This window comes from Physella acuta, unplaced genomic scaffold (genome assembly GCF_028476545.2).
Source record: "Physella acuta isolate Inbredline_101_S28 unplaced genomic scaffold, ASM2847654v3 ptg000575l, whole genome shotgun sequence".
In the NCBI taxonomy this organism is placed as follows: Eukaryota; Metazoa; Mollusca; class Gastropoda; family Physidae; genus Physella; species Physella acuta.
This window is the reverse complement of record NW_026732094.1, coordinates 423,058-440,077: the sequence shown is the minus strand read 5'-3', so window position 1 is coordinate 440,077 and position 17,020 is coordinate 423,058. Positions and strand designations below refer to the sequence as shown.

At 38.6% G+C, this 17,020-nt stretch overlaps 1 protein-coding gene across 1 annotated transcript in view; it reads right to left on the bottom strand.

Annotated features, from left to right (window-relative positions):
- Positions 1 to 5,303: 5,303 nt before the first annotated feature.
- The window catches only part of LOC131946925 (UPF0764 protein C16orf89 homolog), a 29,369-nt gene continuing 17,652 nt past the window's right edge, over positions 5,304 to 17,020 (bottom strand). The window contains exons 3-8 of the mRNA XM_059307973.1: positions 13,177 to 13,338; positions 10,614 to 10,764; positions 8,479 to 8,593; positions 7,567 to 7,726; positions 6,036 to 6,164; positions 5,304 to 5,525 (exon numbers count right to left, since the gene is read on the bottom strand). Coding sequence (XP_059163956.1) covers positions 5,380 to 5,525; positions 6,036 to 6,164; positions 7,567 to 7,726; positions 8,479 to 8,593; positions 10,614 to 10,764; positions 13,177 to 13,338 — 863 coding nt within the window. The 3' untranslated portion in view covers positions 5,304 to 5,379. The remainder of the gene's footprint in view (positions 5,526 to 6,035; positions 6,165 to 7,566; positions 7,727 to 8,478; positions 8,594 to 10,613; positions 10,765 to 13,176; positions 13,339 to 17,020) is intronic.

Here is a 17,020-nt window from a genome sequence, read left to right as displayed (position 1 = left end):
TCTCATTTTAAGCTGCAGTTTTGAATTATAAACAGTCAAAGTAAAGAAATTTAACGGCGGGGAGCCTTTGCATACTGATTTAACTGTTTTCTACCTTGGTTGTGTAACTGTAAAACGTATATCTTTAAGAAACAGTGACCGGAAAAACCGCTTTCCAGCTTTACTAGATGGGGGGGGGGGCGCTTTTTCGAAGACTAAAATCTGAAAAATTCACACCGGATTAAGGAATAAACCGATATAACCCAGAAAAGAAACCCATTGAACTAAAGAGTATTTTACGATTGTGTAACATAAAAAAACATTCAGCAGACTGTCGGAGCGGGTGGATGGGAAGCGACACTCTTTGCCAAAATTTAAAGAGAGAAGAAAATTAGTATATTGTACTGATTATTACTTTGTTCAACCTAACTGATAATTCTACATTGCAATATTGGCCTACTATTATTGAAATTGTTCTAAAGACACGACCAAAAGTAGACCAACTAAGGCTTGCACCTTCTACAAAATAACTCTAAAGCAGTGGTTCTTAACTTTTTGGAGTACCGAACCCAACCAGTTTCATAAGCGCAATCACCGAACCCTCCTTAATAGTTGTATCGTCCACACTGACAAAATCCGATAGTGAATCCTATGAGTCGGGGTGTGTGTCTTAACCAGTGTTTCTTCCAGACTTTTTTCTCCGGGGGGCACTTGAAATTTTCGGGGGGGGGGGGGCGGACACTGTTAAAGGTATATATTTTCTATATAAATTATATAAATTTCATTTCGTTCGGGGGGGGGGGGGGGCGGTAGAATTTTTTCGGGGGCTTTGCCCCCCCCCCCCCCCCCCGGAAGAGATGCCTGGAAGAAACTCCGGTCTTGACCTCCGCGGAAGCCCTGAGACTGAATTACCGAACCTCTCGGGTTCGATGGATCCAACTGTTCTAAGCTCTTTTGATTTTCTACTTTTTATTCGTTTCGGCTTCTTAAGGGGAATTTGATTGGCGTCCAGTGAAGTTTTAGGGAACGACAATCAGCGTAATTGTTAAGTTTTTTCCAGACTGTCGCACACACAAACACACACGCATATATATATATATATATATATATATATATATATATATATATATATATATATATATATATATATATATATATATATATGGGGGCGCCAAAATTCAAGTTCGCCCCGGGCGCCTGGAGGGGTCGCTACGCCTCTGAGGACATACATTATGTAATCGAAAGCCTTTATTAGTCGAAATAAGCAAACCAGTTGTGTAAATTCCAACATCATCATTTCATTAAAAATATCAATTTATTAATGAAAAATAATACTTCAAAATTATTACAACTAAACTAATGCAAATATTACTTTTATATTTTTTAAAAATGTATGAAGTTCTAGGTACCGTGCATATATTGGTTATTAACATATATGAGTATAGATTATTTTATCTTTTTATTTATTATTTGGTTGTGGTATAGTGCATAGTGTTTCTTCCAGACTTTTTTCACCGGGTTTGCGAGGGGGGATCAACATTTTCCGGGGGGGGGGGGGGGCGGAAGAAACTCTGATAGTGCAGTTTACCACACTAATGTTTGGCAATCCACTTCTTACGGAAATGTGCCATTTGTAGGCCTATCCGAGCAAATCTAATAGGGGCTTACCTATAGGCCTGCTTTGTTAATAAACAAGAAATATTTCATCAGAGTTAATTATTAACATTTACATTCCACGCAGAAATTCAAATTACATTAATACAATAGAACTACTAATAAGAAGGATCAGAGTCCGTCCCCCCCCCCCCCCCCCCCCTCGAAGAAAGTCTACCGCCCCCCCCCCCCCGAACGAAATGGATTTATATAGAAAGTATATACGTTTAACCGTGTTCCCCCCCCCCCCCCCCCCCCGGAAATTTTAGTCTACCCCTCCGAAAATTTCAAGTACCGCCCCCCCCCCCCTCCCGGAGAAAAAAGTCTGGAAGAAAAACTGAGAAGGATGAACCTCGTGTAAGGCTATCAAAGTGTTAACGCTCTATTCCCTTTTTGTCAGTATTCTCATCACGATTAGCTCTTTGCAATCGCCCTCTTTTGTTTGTTAAAAAAAATAAATAATGACTGCACCTAGTAAGTGTTCCACTAAATATGATGAAGGAAGAGATAATATCTGTTTGCTCACCCACAGTGGCGTAGCGAGGTCGGGTGTCATCCGGTGCGGCACTTAATGGTGTCACCCCCCAGAGGCGTAGCGACCCTTCCCGGGGACAAACTCTCAAATTTTCGATGTGCACCCCCCCCCCCTCAAATTTTTGATTTGCACCCCCCCCCCCCCCTAAAGTTTTCGATTTGCACCCCCCCCCCAAACATTCTATTTGCACCCCCCCCCCCCTCAAGTTGTTTTTCTCTATATATTTTGCTATTTTTGCCTTGGTGTCACCCCCCTAAATGGTGTCACCCGGTGCGGTCCGCACCCCCCTCGCTACGCCTCTGCTCACCCATAGTCCAAGATAAGTTTCTGGTGCTTGTTTTGCAGGCACTCCTGATATCCGTTTTAAATCAATTTAAATTTAATGTCTTCGTTTACAGCTAAATTCCATTTCTTTAGGGGGGGGGGGGGGGGGGCGGTAGACTGGATGAAACTCTGCCCGCAACCCACCTACTGCGGACAAAATAGTAAATGTATAATTTCTTTTTAAATATATATATAGGCCTACTTTGTGTTTGTCATCTGTTGCTAAATTAGGGAACTGTCTGTATCAGTGTTTCTTCCAGACTTTTTTTTCTCCGGGGGGGGGGGGGGGGGCATTTGAAATTTTCGGGGGGGGGGGGTCTAAAATTATCTATATACATTTTCTATATAAGAAGAGATGCCTGGAAGAAACTGTGGTCTGTATTCACTTAGATTCATTTATTGAGAAGAAGTTTTGCAGCAAATGACAGTTTTTGATTTGATTGAATTCAATTCGACACCTCGCAGATGTAAAAAAAAAAAACTTTTTAATAGTCGTTAGGGGTCATCCATAAATGACGTCACGCTTTTTTTGGACGATTTTTTTTCACTGCAGTTCAAGTTTACTTAAAACATCGATATTTTTTTTCCAAAATCTTGTCTAAACTCTGTCATCATAGAGTATTTTAATCAATTTTTATTACAATTTATTAAAACGGCTTTTTAAACCCGAAATAACGTTTTCTAACAATGCTTGTTATAATGCAAAAGTGTGACGTCACACCATCTGACCCCCCCCCCCCTCATCTCACAATGTCACAAAATTACGGACCCCCTCCCCCCTACGAGTGTGAAGTCATTTATGGACGACTCCTTCATAGGAAATCTTGGTAACGATGACAACGGCTACCATCTTTTAAAAAATAATAATAATGGTTTTCCACCATTCATAAAATATTATGTTTAATTAAGCCCGATAAACAATGAATTCATAACCTTTAAAATACAACCGGAAATCTCGCTACACCCAAAAGAAATAAAAAGAATAATAAAAAACAAACAAACGCAAATGTGGTCTGACACACACCCTCACTACAATAAAGATGATGGATATTATAATTTAACACGAAAACGACAATACATAATCTTTCGACTTAGAACAGGCCATAACAGACTAAATCAACACATGCATAAAAAACTAAAAATTGGGTGTGGCGAAATATGCCCTTGCGGCAAGGCCCCAGAAAATACGGAGCACGTCCTGCAGGAATGTTCTTTGTATAGCCAGGCGCGATTTAGACACTGGCCCCTGCTCACCCCACTCAGGGAAAAATTATATGGGACACCTGCTGATCTGGAGACCACAGTCCGGTTTATTCACGAAGTTGGACTTGTTGTCTAAATCCTCCACCATATTCTCAATTAAGAACGAAGAAGAAGAAGAAGAATAACCTTTTACCATATTTTGGGGTACTCAGCTAAAAATTTTAAGTCCATATCTTCAAACACTAAATTTAATGTCCCAAAATTCCCCAAAATTAGTAAGTTTTTTAACCGACCCAAAATAGATAAATAATTGTTTCCTAACAAGTATTAAAAAAGTTTTTTTTTTAACCGGGGCCTACCCATTAAGTCCATCAATCAGTACCATCTTGGTTTCTAAAATTTCTACCAATGAGTAAATAGTTAATAGAAAAAGAAAAAAAAACAAACTATAGCCTACGAACTTGGGTAAGAAGCAGCCATGATTTCATTCTTCATAGTTTTCAATACAAAGTCTAAACAACTCGTCACTCAATGAACTGTTTCTTAATTTGTTTATAACTTTTTAATGACCAAATGGAATGAGGTGTGTAGTCACCCTAAGTGATTTTTTTGCAACGAAGAGTTGACGATGTGCAGCAAATATACTTTGCATCGCCTTTGTTACATACGCGTCTTGTCATTGCTGTGGCACCATCAGTGGCCGTCAGTAGCGACTGACTAGACATAACTTACGGAAGTTTCCTTTTCTTTGAGCACTTCTACCACTGCGTGAAATAACAATTTACCTTTTGAATCAGTTTCCAAATTAGTGGCAAATAATCATTCTTGATAAATGTGTCCATCTGTTCTGAAAATGTAGCTTTATTTCAAAATAATTGAAACTCATGAGATAATACGATCTTCGTAACAAAAGCAAAATGCAAAATAGTTTGGAATGGGTGGGGTGATACCCTCATTTACCGCACCGGGCGACACCCTCAGTTCATTTTAGATCCAACAGTTTTTTTTATTAAAAATAATAACTATGCTCCATTTCAGAAATTCTAAATTGCAAGTGTGGATATTCAGCTGCATTATAGATCTAGATTTATATACGAATTTGCGATCAAGGCGCCAGTGCCGCTGACTTTTTGTTATTTTATATCTTAGATTAAAAATTGCCCGTCCACGGACGATTGGCTCTTTCGAAGTGTAAACCAATACAGACTATGCTTATAAGAATGGTTAGTTAGGCTAAAGTTGGATAGTTTAGGGGACGAGAGATAAGGATAAGAATATTTTTTTCAAAAGAGATGCATTGACACACATTTTGGAAACCGATAAGCATTGGCGTCACAAGACGAATGCGGAGGGTGCGGTCCGCTCCCGGTGACACCATTTTGGGGGTAACACCATAACGAAAAAATCGTTAAATTTACCGTCGAAACAATGTTTTACCCATTTAAATATGTCACGACCCCAATCGTCGTACATGTTCATAACGTGCTTTATGCTGACCAGTCACCTAACACACAGCAATAAATTTATAATTTAAATATTCTTTTTTCCATTTCTTTTTTTTTACAAACACTTGAAAAAAATTATTTCACAAAACACACCTGTAGTAAATTAATTTTTAATTGGCGCAAAACAATCAGTATTTTAAACAATTTCCACGTGTGTCCCAGCGAAAAAAATATATTTCTTTACACTTGTTCCAGGAGCCAGACTTCCAGGATGTAGCGCACGTACTGCACTAACGCTGATGCGGCCACCGTTGTTCGATGGCACAAACATCCTTTCGTGACTCGTTTCTCTTCTCGCTTGCTTCTCCGGTGATACATTTTAGCATCTGTCAAATTAGAGAAAAATGATGTAAAGGTTATTTTTATTTCTGGTAACATTTCATACCTGGTGACCGAGGATGATAATGCCAAAAAGAAGCTTAACCTAAAATCTAAACCTACTTTTCTTTTTCTTCGTTCTTAATTGTAAAGTTGGAAGGGATTTAATCCAACACAAAAGTACGTATTACATGTCAACTTGTTATGCGCCATATAGGCCGTTGGCTCCGATTTCAGCCTGATTTTCTTTCTTGATTTGTCCAACCAAGAGCAAACTACAAGGCAGCAGTTGTTTGATTTTGGAGTTGTCTCTCCTAGATAGGTTGCTGTCCCCAACTATCGAGCCTCGTCTGCCATGGGATTCGAACTTGGGACTTTCCGGTTTAGCAACCATGAGCTTTACCACGCTGACCCAATCTACTTCTAAATTATACATTAACCAGCAAGGCTAACAGTTGTGGTAGCTGTAAGGTTAACGCCTAAACTATGATGTCTCCCACAACTGACGTGAGGCGTACCTTGTCCTGGCTCCTTGTCCCAGCCGTCCCACTTGTAGCAGCCGTCCTTCCGGTCTTGCCAAGAGAGAATTTTGTTCAGCCAGTCGTTGTTGAAGAAATCCCTGTAGCCCAGCATGCCGCAGAGGGCAGCTGAAAATTTCAGGTCAAGTAAAACAACAACACACAAACAGATGTCTTCATGTCAGGTCAAGTAAAACAACATAAACATGTGTCTCCATGTCAGGTCAAGTAAAACAACAACACACAAACAAATGTGTTCATGTTAGGTCAAGTAAAACAACACACAAACAGATGTCTTCATGTCAGGTCAAGTAAAACAACACAAACATGTGTCTCCATGTCCGGTCAAGTAAAACAACAACACACAAACAGATGTCTTCATGTCAGGTCAAGTAAAACAACACAAACATGTGTCTCCATGTCAAGTAAAGTAAAACAACAACACACAAACAAATGTGTTCATGTTAGGTCAAGTAAAACAACACAAACATGTGTCTACATGTCAAGTAAAGTAAAACAACACACAAACATGTGTCTACATGTCAGGTCAAGTAAAACAACACACAAACAGATGTCTTCATGTCAGGTCAAGTAAAACAACACAAACATGTGTCTCCATGTCCGGTCAAGTAAAACAACAACACACAAACAGATGTCTTCATGTCAGGTCAAGTAAAACAACACAAACATGTGTCTCCATGTCAAGTAAAGTAAAACAACAACACACAAACAAATGTGTTCATGTTAGGTCAAGTAAAACAACACAAACATGTGTCTACATGTCAAGTAAAGTAAAACAACACACAAACATGTGTCTACATGTCAGGTCAAGTAAAACAACACACAAACATGTGTCTCCATGTCAGGTCAAGTAAAACAACACAAACATGTGTCTACATGTCAAGTAAAGTAAAACAACACACAAACATGTGTCTATATGTCAGGTCAAGTAAAACAACACACAAACATGTGTCTTCATGTCAAGTAAAGTAAAACAACATCACACAAACAGATGTCTTAATGTCAGGTCAAATAAAACAACCACACAAACAGATGCCTCCATTCACTCTACCAACAATCGACCCCCTACTTCAGCAACTCTTTCCAAATCCTGTCTACGTTTCCTTCACTTCATCCCCCCTCACTTGTGTTAAAAACTTCCTTGCTTGTCTCCACTACTAGATTTACCTCGCCTATCTACCCTACTTACTGTACCAGATTCACCCCACTTTTACTAACAATTCTACCCACTTATACTACATTTGCCGCCAAGCCTCTTTCGTTTGTTTGCTTTTAATTTTGTTTTTGTTTTTTGTATGGCTTCTCGTCTTTCTCGTCAAACCACTCTTCCGACAAGCAAAGCAATCTATTAACTTTACTAACACACCATCCCTTCATCTGCCCATGCATCGTTAGGTGAACTTTACAATAACAACTATTGATGATTATTACCCACATATCGTAAGCCTCATTTTAAATAAAGGTCTCCACGTCAAGATAGATCAACACAAACAGAAACAGAAAGAATTACCCTGTTCCATGAATAGATCCTGTAGATTTACGGGAAACCCGCTAGCTGCAATACCATTAGCCTCAAATAGAATATTAGCACAGAAGACGTCATGGAGATTTCTTAAACTACTCTGACCATGGGCCTTTATCATGGACTGGATTTCTAGTTGACAGCCGAACTGTAATAAGAGACGACGTTAGTTCAATCTCAAATGTGTGGGAGCTGTAGTTGTTTTTTTTTCTTTTTTTTCCTTCTTTTTTTTTTATAACTACAAGACATACGCGTACTGCTAGTATAGCAATACCACGTGATGACGTATAGCTGCCAGGGGTGGACTGGGAAAAATCCCAGTGGGCCCCCAGGTAAAAAAACAAACCTAAAGGGCCTATTTCCCCCCCCCCCCCCAGGTAAAAAAAATCCCGATGGGTCTTCAGGAATGTTGCTGTACTAGGCCTATTAGTGCTTTGATTTTCAAAGAAATAATTGGTCGCGTAAATTTCTAAGTTAAGGATGATCAGCGGACTTTGATGGAGAAAAAGATGCACAACTAAAAATTTCAATCTGAAATTGGAGGACCCTATTAAAAATTTCCCGGGGCCTCCTGGACACAGCTAGTCCACCCCTGATAGCAGCATTCACACAGCGTAGGATTTGTTCGACGGTAGAGGCTGTTTTTCAAGAGATGCCAAGCGATATCACCGTTTTAGACAACAGCTGCATAGATGCTTTTAAACGCTTAAATTTTTTATTTGAAAATATTTTTAAAATGTAAAATATGCCCACATTTTAATAATAGATTGGGGTAGGGAGGGGGGAAGTAGAGAAATATATTGCTTGATTTCATTTTAAAGCTAATAATTAACGTATCGTGTGTTTTATGACTTTGCTTTTACAACAGTTCTAAAAAAAATCACTAAAAAATATACCAACCCGTTCTGCGATTTCTAAATAAAAAATCTCATGAGTCAGGGAATAACCGCTGTAGCCAAACTTGGTCATCTTCTCCCAACAGTTCTTGGTGATTGCGCATGTCATTCCATTGGTGCTGCACAGTTGGAAGAAAAGAGTTGGAAATGACGAGTATATCATAGCACAGTTAGAAAAAAGGTGTTTGGAAGGAGTATATCATAGCACAGTTAGAAGAAAGGTGTTGGGAATGAGGAGTATATCATAAAGAACTTAGAAGAAAGGTATTGGAAATGTCGAGTATATCTTAGCAGGGGCGTAGCGAGGGGGGGGGCGGGGGTGCGGACCGCACTGGTGACACCATTTAGGGGGGTGACACCAAGGCAAAAAATAGCAAATTATATAGAGAAAAACTTGAGGGGGGGGGGTGCAAAACGAAAGTTCGAGGGGGGGGGTGCAAATCGAAAATTTGAAAGTTTGTACCCTGGAAGGGTCGCTACGCCTCTAGGGGGTGACACCATTAAGTGCCGCACCGGGTGACACCCGACCTCTCTACGCCACTGTATCTTAGACCGTCGCTTTTTAAATGCAGACTGCGATGATGTACACTAACGAGAAAAGTCTCGAAAATATTCGGAAGGTCCGTTAAGTATTTTGATTAAATCACGTAGACCTACGATGTTGTTAAAATAAATATGGTCATAAAAACCTGTTTGGTTTTTGTGGGACTTTACTTTTTGGATTTATTTGATGTTTTTAGTATTTTCGGTAACTAAACACAATTTTTTAAAAAAGCCAAAAACAATTGGTTGTATTCATTTAGTCACTGAAAATGTAAAGAAATATGGCAAAACTGGGTCACGTGATTGAAAAATTAAGGATTGATGAAAATAAATAGACATGTAAGCTTTCACGTTCTCTGCATTTTCAACTTTTATACCATTGATTGTTAAATTATTAAATTTCTGAATTAGTTTCAAGCTTAGGTTTTTTTTAAAATTATCTTTTTTTACAGCAGTTATGAAAGCAAAATTGACAAAAAACGGGATTTTTTCAAATCCATGCTAACAATGACGGAGGGATTTTCGTCAACTCGTAATGTCCATTACTTAAAACTTAAATGAGACTTAACAATTTCTTTGAAGTTAATTACTTTTTATACCGGGGTTTTATATTTAATCTAGATTCTAGATATCTATATTAAATGTATGCACTCTGTTAAATTGATATTTAGGTCGAGTAGCTAGATCTACAATGGATATTATGCTTGATCATTCTTAATTAACTTAGCTAATAATAAACAGTTGTTTTTTTTTAACCAATGGCTATTATAGGATAAAATGCCAGCTTATAATAGGACCTACGTCGAACAATTAAAAGAAAGGTTTAGAATGAAGATTATAGAATAGGCTGACGAATAGGGCCTACAACTGCCCACAAAAGCTGCGATGGATCAAGTCGTGATTCGTACAGATCCATAACCCTCATTCAATATTCAGGGGCTGGAACTCTTGTAAGACGGGACGGCCAGGGACAGTAATCCACTCTTAATGAACTCTCGAAACTTTAAGCCGTTCAACGTGCATTCTCTTAACTGATGGGACTGAGACAATAGATAAATGGTAAAAACTTCTTGCTGTTACTCTGTATAGTTTATAAAGTGTGTGGGGTGGGTCGCGTGCATGAGTTTTTTTTTTGTTAATTGTGTCATAGGCCAATTACTTACATGCGCATGTTCAATATTGAAAGTCGGAGACAATTTTGGTAATATTACATGAACAGTAAACTTTGTTTTTAAATATTGAGAGAAATACTACATTGTACTTTCATCTATTTTGCTTCATTAGTGTATAAAAGTGGGTTTTTTTTAAAAGTTTATACTTCTTAATAAAGCAGTAACTATACCGACCAATACCAAAGTATATATATATATATATATATATATATATATATATATATATATATATATATATATATATATATATATCCCACTGAAAGGCTTTATACACTAAACACCCCCCCTTTCCTCCCCCCCCCCCCCAGAAGTAACCCTCGATAATCGAAATGAAATATGTATGCCTATATTCTTCTTCAAAATTACTTTAGCATTTTGGAACATTTTTTTTATAAGTTATAGATCGATTTATTTCTAGTCTAACCTGGTACCAAACAGCTCAGCCAGGCAACTGTCCGACTCGGATTCTTCCATGGCCTCTACAGGGTTGACTGGCCAGATTTCTCCGGGTTTGCTGACTGACCTGCTGTCGTAGTCCAGTTCAAACAGGCCTTCCTCTATGATGGGGCCTATCTCTGGAGACATAAATAAACAGTCAGATAAAGGCACTTTAATAGGACACAAGGCAACAATAGACACTCAGGTAAAGGCACTTTAATAGGACACAGGGCAACAATAGACACTCAGACAAAAGCACTTTAATAGGACACAAAGCAACAATAGACACTCAGATAAAGGCACTTTAATAGGACACATGGCAACAATAGACACTCAGACAAAAGCACTTTAATAGGACACAAAGCAACAATAGACACTCAGATAAAGGCACTTTAAGGCAACCATAGACACTCAGATAAAGGCACTTTAAGGCAACAATAGACACTCAGATAAAGGCACTTTAATAGGACACAAGGCAACAATAGACACTCAGATAAAGGCACTTTAAGGCAACAATAGACACTCAGATAAAGGCACTTTAAGGCAACAATAGACACTCAGATAAAGGCACTTTAATAGGACACAAGGCAACAATAGACACTCAGATAAAGGCACTTTAAGGCAACAATAGACACTCAGATAAAGGCACTTTGATAGGACACAAGGCAACAATAGACACTCAGATAAAGGCACTTTAAGGCAACCATAGACACTCAGATAAAGGCACTTTAAGGCAACAATAGACACTCAGATAAAGGCACTTTAAGGCAACAATAGACACTCAGATAAAGGCACTTTAATAGGACACAAGGCAACAATAGACACTCAGATAAAGGCACTTTAATAGGACACAAGGCAACAATAGACACTCAGATAAAGGCACTTTAATAGGACCCAGGGCAACAATAGACACTCAGATAAAGGCACTTTAATAGGACACAAGGCAACAATAGACACTCAGATAAAGGCACTTTAATAGGACACAAGGCAACAATAGACACTCAGATAAAGGCACTTTAATAGGACACAAGGCAACAATAGACACTCAGATAAAGGCACTTTAATAGGACACAAGGCAACAATAGACACTCAGATAAAGGCACTTTTATAGGACACAAAGCAACAATAGACACTCAGATAAAGGCACTTTAATAGGACATAAGGCAACAATAGACACTCAGATAAAGGCACTTTAATAGGGCACAAGGCAACAATAGACACTCAGATAAAGGCACTTTAATAGGGCACAGGGCAACAATAGACACTCAGATAAAGGCACTTTAATAGGACACAATGCAACAATAGACACTCAGATAAAGGCACTTTAATAGGACACAAAGCAACAATAGACACTCAGATAAAGGCACTTTAATAGGACACATGGCAACAATAGACACTCAGATAAAGGCACTTTAATAGGACACAAGGCAACAATAGACACTCAGACAAAGGCACTTTAATAGGACACAAGACTACAATAGACACTCAGATAAAGGCACTTTAATAGGACACAAGGCAACAATAGACACTCAGATAAAGGCACTTTAATAGGACACAAGGCAACAATAGACACTAAAGGCACTTTAATAGGACACAAGGCAACAATAGACACTCAGATAAAGGCACTTTAATAGGACACAAGGCAACAATAGACACTCAGATAAAGGCACTTTAATAGGACACAAGGCAACAATAGACACTCAGATAAAGGCACTTTAATAGGACACAGGTCAACAATAGACACTCAGATAAAGGCACTTTAATAGGACACAGGTCAACAATAGACACTCAGATAAAGGCACTTTAATAGGACACAAGGCAATAATAGACACTCAGATAAAGGCACTTTAATTGGACACAAGGCAACAATAGACACTCAGATAAAGGCACTTCAATAAGGCCTATCTCTGCCGACACAAGGCAACAATAGATACTTAGACAAGGGCATTTTAATCATGTAAAAAAAAGATTTTACGTCTTGTAATGTTTTAATAGCCACGAAATTCTATATTTTACTGGGTTGTGTAATATATGTAACAGTATTGTAAGTTTATTTTTAAACGTGCTTACCCTTTTTCAAAAATTGAAAGTTTTATTTTAATTCTCAGCCTATTTTTTTAAATACAGATATTATTAAATGAATGTAACATAAACACAACAACATTTTAACAACAACACCCGTCTGGTGGCGCTGTGGCCTGTAGCTTAACTCCAACAATACTGCAGGAATTGGAGAATCGAACCCACCACTACTGTGTGAGATGGTTTGTTCGACCAGTGCCGCGCTGAGCGAATTGCTACTAATTACTTTTTTTTAGAACTGGAGTTAAGTCTTAACCACAACGGGTTTAGGATTAACTTAAAAATTAAATAGGGATTTGATTAACTGAGTGCCAGGGTTAGGGTTAGAGTGGTATTAGGACTCTCTTCCACGGAGTGACTAAGCTAACAGAATTACATTTTGTTTATGGATTATTAAATACTTAAAGGTAAGTGTTAGAAGCACTGTTAATATATGTAAACCCCTGCGGGGAAAATGGAAATCATACTCGCGTAGTAGTCGGGCTCATTCGCCTTTATGTAGGGGGTCGCTGCGACGCTGACGTCATGGGCGAGATCTCGCAGAATTTGAACCCGCGAGATGGCGCTGGGAGGCACGACGGAAGTCAGGTCTGCTGCGTCAAGTTTTTGCAGCAAGACGTTCAAGGATGCTGGTGAAAGAAAAGAAGTAAGATTACAGATGTGTATAACGTTGATAGTGTTCACGAAAAATGTATAGTGGTCACACTACAATGTATAAAACTGGCTTTAAGATAATATCATTCAAGCATCGTGACACACTACATAATAATACCCGCATATAAAACTATAGAACCACATATGACAAAAGACACAAAACTAGTACCACTGCCCCATAGGCCTATTATTATAAGCAGCATTGGCCATAACACTACCTATAAAGTGCCCTTCGACTCCAACTTAGATAACTAAAACAGCCAATGCAACGCCGATACTTTAATGCAGTTACAATACCTAAATGTAGTGACGATACTTTAATACAGTGATGGTTCCTCAACATAGTGACGATACATAAATGTGATAACGATACCAAAATGTAGTGACGATACCTAAATGTAAGGACGATACCGCAATAATCAAAGCGCTGTTCTATGCACATATTCCCTCCCAACCAGAATATTTGACAATGCAGAACGCACCAACACCCCGCACCGACCAACCCACACAAATATTCCCCTCCAAGGCTGAAGAAGCAAATCAAATTGGCACGACAAACTACGTTAAAGTTTAGATGGCATCCCATTTTAATCCAGTTTTCTGGTTTTGGGCGATACAGTTAATTATTCAAGCAATTAATTATTCAAGCAATCACTTTCACAATTTCTAATTTCATCTGTTTCTCTTGACGTCCAGCTCTGTCTTCTTCATTGTAGCTCGACACGATTTATTTTAATTTATACAACTGACATTGTTGTTCCTAATTTGTTGACTATGAAAGAACAATAGGTCTAGAACAGTGGTTCTTAACCTTTTTGGAGGTACCGAACCACCGCCGGTTTTATATGCGCATTAATCGAACACTTTTTAATAGTTCTATCCAGAGGCGTAGCAAGGGGGGTGCGAGGGGTGCGGACCGCACCGGGTGACACCATTTAGGGGGGGGGGGGGGTGACACCAAGGCAAAAAATAGCAAAATATATAGAGAAAAAGTTGAGGGGGGTGCAAATCGAAAGTTTGAGGGGGGGGGCGGTGCAAATCGAAAAAAAGGGTCACTACGCCTCTGGGGGGGGGGGGGGGGGGTGACACCATTAAGTGCCGCACTGGGTGACACCCGACCTCGCTACGCCACTGGGTTCTATCGTCCGCACTGAAAAAAAATCCGATCGTGAATCATTTGAGTCTGGTGTGTGTCTTGACCCCCGCCGATCCCCTGAGACTAACTCACCGAACCCCTGGGGGTTCGATCGAACCCAGGTTAAGAACCGCTGGTCTAGGATGTGGGTTGCGTTCTAAATTAAACAAAATACAATTTAATTTGAGTTTCCTATTTCTTTAAACAACGCAGCATGGGCGATTTCGACAGCCACGTTTAAATACCCCCCCCCCCTACCCCCCTACCCACCCACCCACACACTCCTTCGTCATAAACAGCCGTGGTAAACACAACAGCGCTGTCATACATGTTTGATAAGCCATTCACGCATGTGTTGTCTCCCGTCTCGCGCCACCAACCACCCGGATGTTGCTAGATAACTTGCACGAACTACACATTTTCAAACAAAACGGAGCACACAAATATAACCATTCCTGTTCTATCCTAAAGGTTGTAATGCAGTGTTTAAAACCGGCGTTTCATTTTTTTTTTAAGATTGTATTAGTGTTACTGTAACAAGTAACAGACAATGATTTCAAACACTTTAAAAATTACATCATCATGAATAATTGAAACCATTTGAAATGTAGAATTTTTAATTATATAGAAATAAACATTGGCTATTTACACATTGCGTCCACTTATGTGTGTCAGAGGCGTAGCGACGGGGGGGGGGGGGTACATATCTCCCCGGGCGCCGACCCTAGGGGCGCCAAAATGAATTTGAAAAAAATTATTAAAAGCTCATTTTAGCTGCAGTTTTGAATTATAAATATAAAAATATATGGGAGTTTGTCCCCGGGTGCCGGAAGGGGTCACTACGCCTCTGATGTGTGTGTGTATATTTGTGCGTGTATGTTTGTGTGTGTATGATTGTGTGTATGTGTCTGGGTGTTTGGTAAGAGTTTTTTTTTTTGTAGATTTATGTGTTTATAAGAAAAGGGACAAATTACATGTTTTAATAATTGCTTGTAACCTGCAATATGCGCACACTCCAAAAATTACATAAAAAAATAAACTTCGCTTCTACTACACAAAACTAAGAACACAATTGTCCTATTCTTAATAGAACCCTTTTTTGTAGGTCTACATGTGTACAAGAGATGAGTTCAAAAGTAAGACTGAACTACTCTTTTGAAAAGAAAACAACTCAACCTTTTAGGAAACACGACAGATATCAAAACTACCCAGTGTCCTATACTTTTTACCCTTCCAAATCGGCTTTCCCGAATTGCTTGATACAAAACATAACCAAGTAAGTTGGGCCTATATCAGTCCCCTACTTGCTAAAATAAATTATTTTTTAAAAATATTTTTGTTTTGTTTTTCAATGCAACTAGAAATGTGATCATTTATTTTAATTAGTTCGCATAAAAATTGGTTTCTTTATTGCTTTGAACTACAACATAAAACGAATAATGTGATAATTACAGAAGTGAAGGCAATGTTTCCTTCAGGCATCCCCCCTGGGTGGGAGGGGGAGACAGAGCTATACCATCTAAAAAATAAAACTTTTTAAAAGAAAATATATACTTTTACCGGAGTCCAAGTATCCAGAATCTAAATTAGATAGTGTAACATTTTGTCCTATTGTATCTAGAGCCTAAATCAGATATTGTAACACTTTGTCATATTGTATCCAGAATCTAAATTAGATATTGAAAAACTTTGTCCTATTTTACCTAGAATCTAAATTAGATAGTGTAACACTTTGTTTTATTGTATCCAGAATCTAAATTAGATATTGAAAAACTTTGTCCTATTTTACCTAGAATCTAAATTAGATATTGTACAACTTTGTCCTATTGTATGTAGAATCTAAATTTGATAATTGTAACACTTTCTCCAATCGTATTTTCCTTATAAACATAACGATTGCCCTCTCCCATAAAACAACACCAAACGCCGGACCACGTGATTTATAAATGCGATAAAATGGATGGCAACGTGACTTTGGATTTTTTTTAACACACTAGAGTTGCCAACGTAAAGACGGATGGCATTCATTAGCGATCTCCGCCACATCTAAATTAAATTTCGAAAATGTTGCAAGTGTAATTTTTAAGGGAAATTTAAGCGAATCCAAAAACAAAACAAAAAAGCAAATGCAGTGTATTATAATAATTTAGATGAGTTAAGTTAGATAAATTTTAAAACAACTTTGAAAATTTTTATTAGCTGAAAATCGAAGCTAAATTGGTAGTTTTTGTGTTGCCTTGGACCGAATTTAAATGTATAAAAAATTTAACAATTTCGCTACAATCAGCCTTTAAGAATAAACAACTTTACAATGTGTATGTTACTATCAACTCTTTAAATACGACGGCGTGGTCGAACATTGTTTCTTCCACATTTTTTCCCGGGGGGGGGGGGGGGGGAAGTGCACTAGATATTTTCGGGGGGGGGGGGGGGAGCGCATTACATCTTCTGGGGGCGGACACTGGTAAAAGCAGAGGCGTAGCGAGGGGGGTGCGGACCGCACCGAGTGACACCATTTAGGG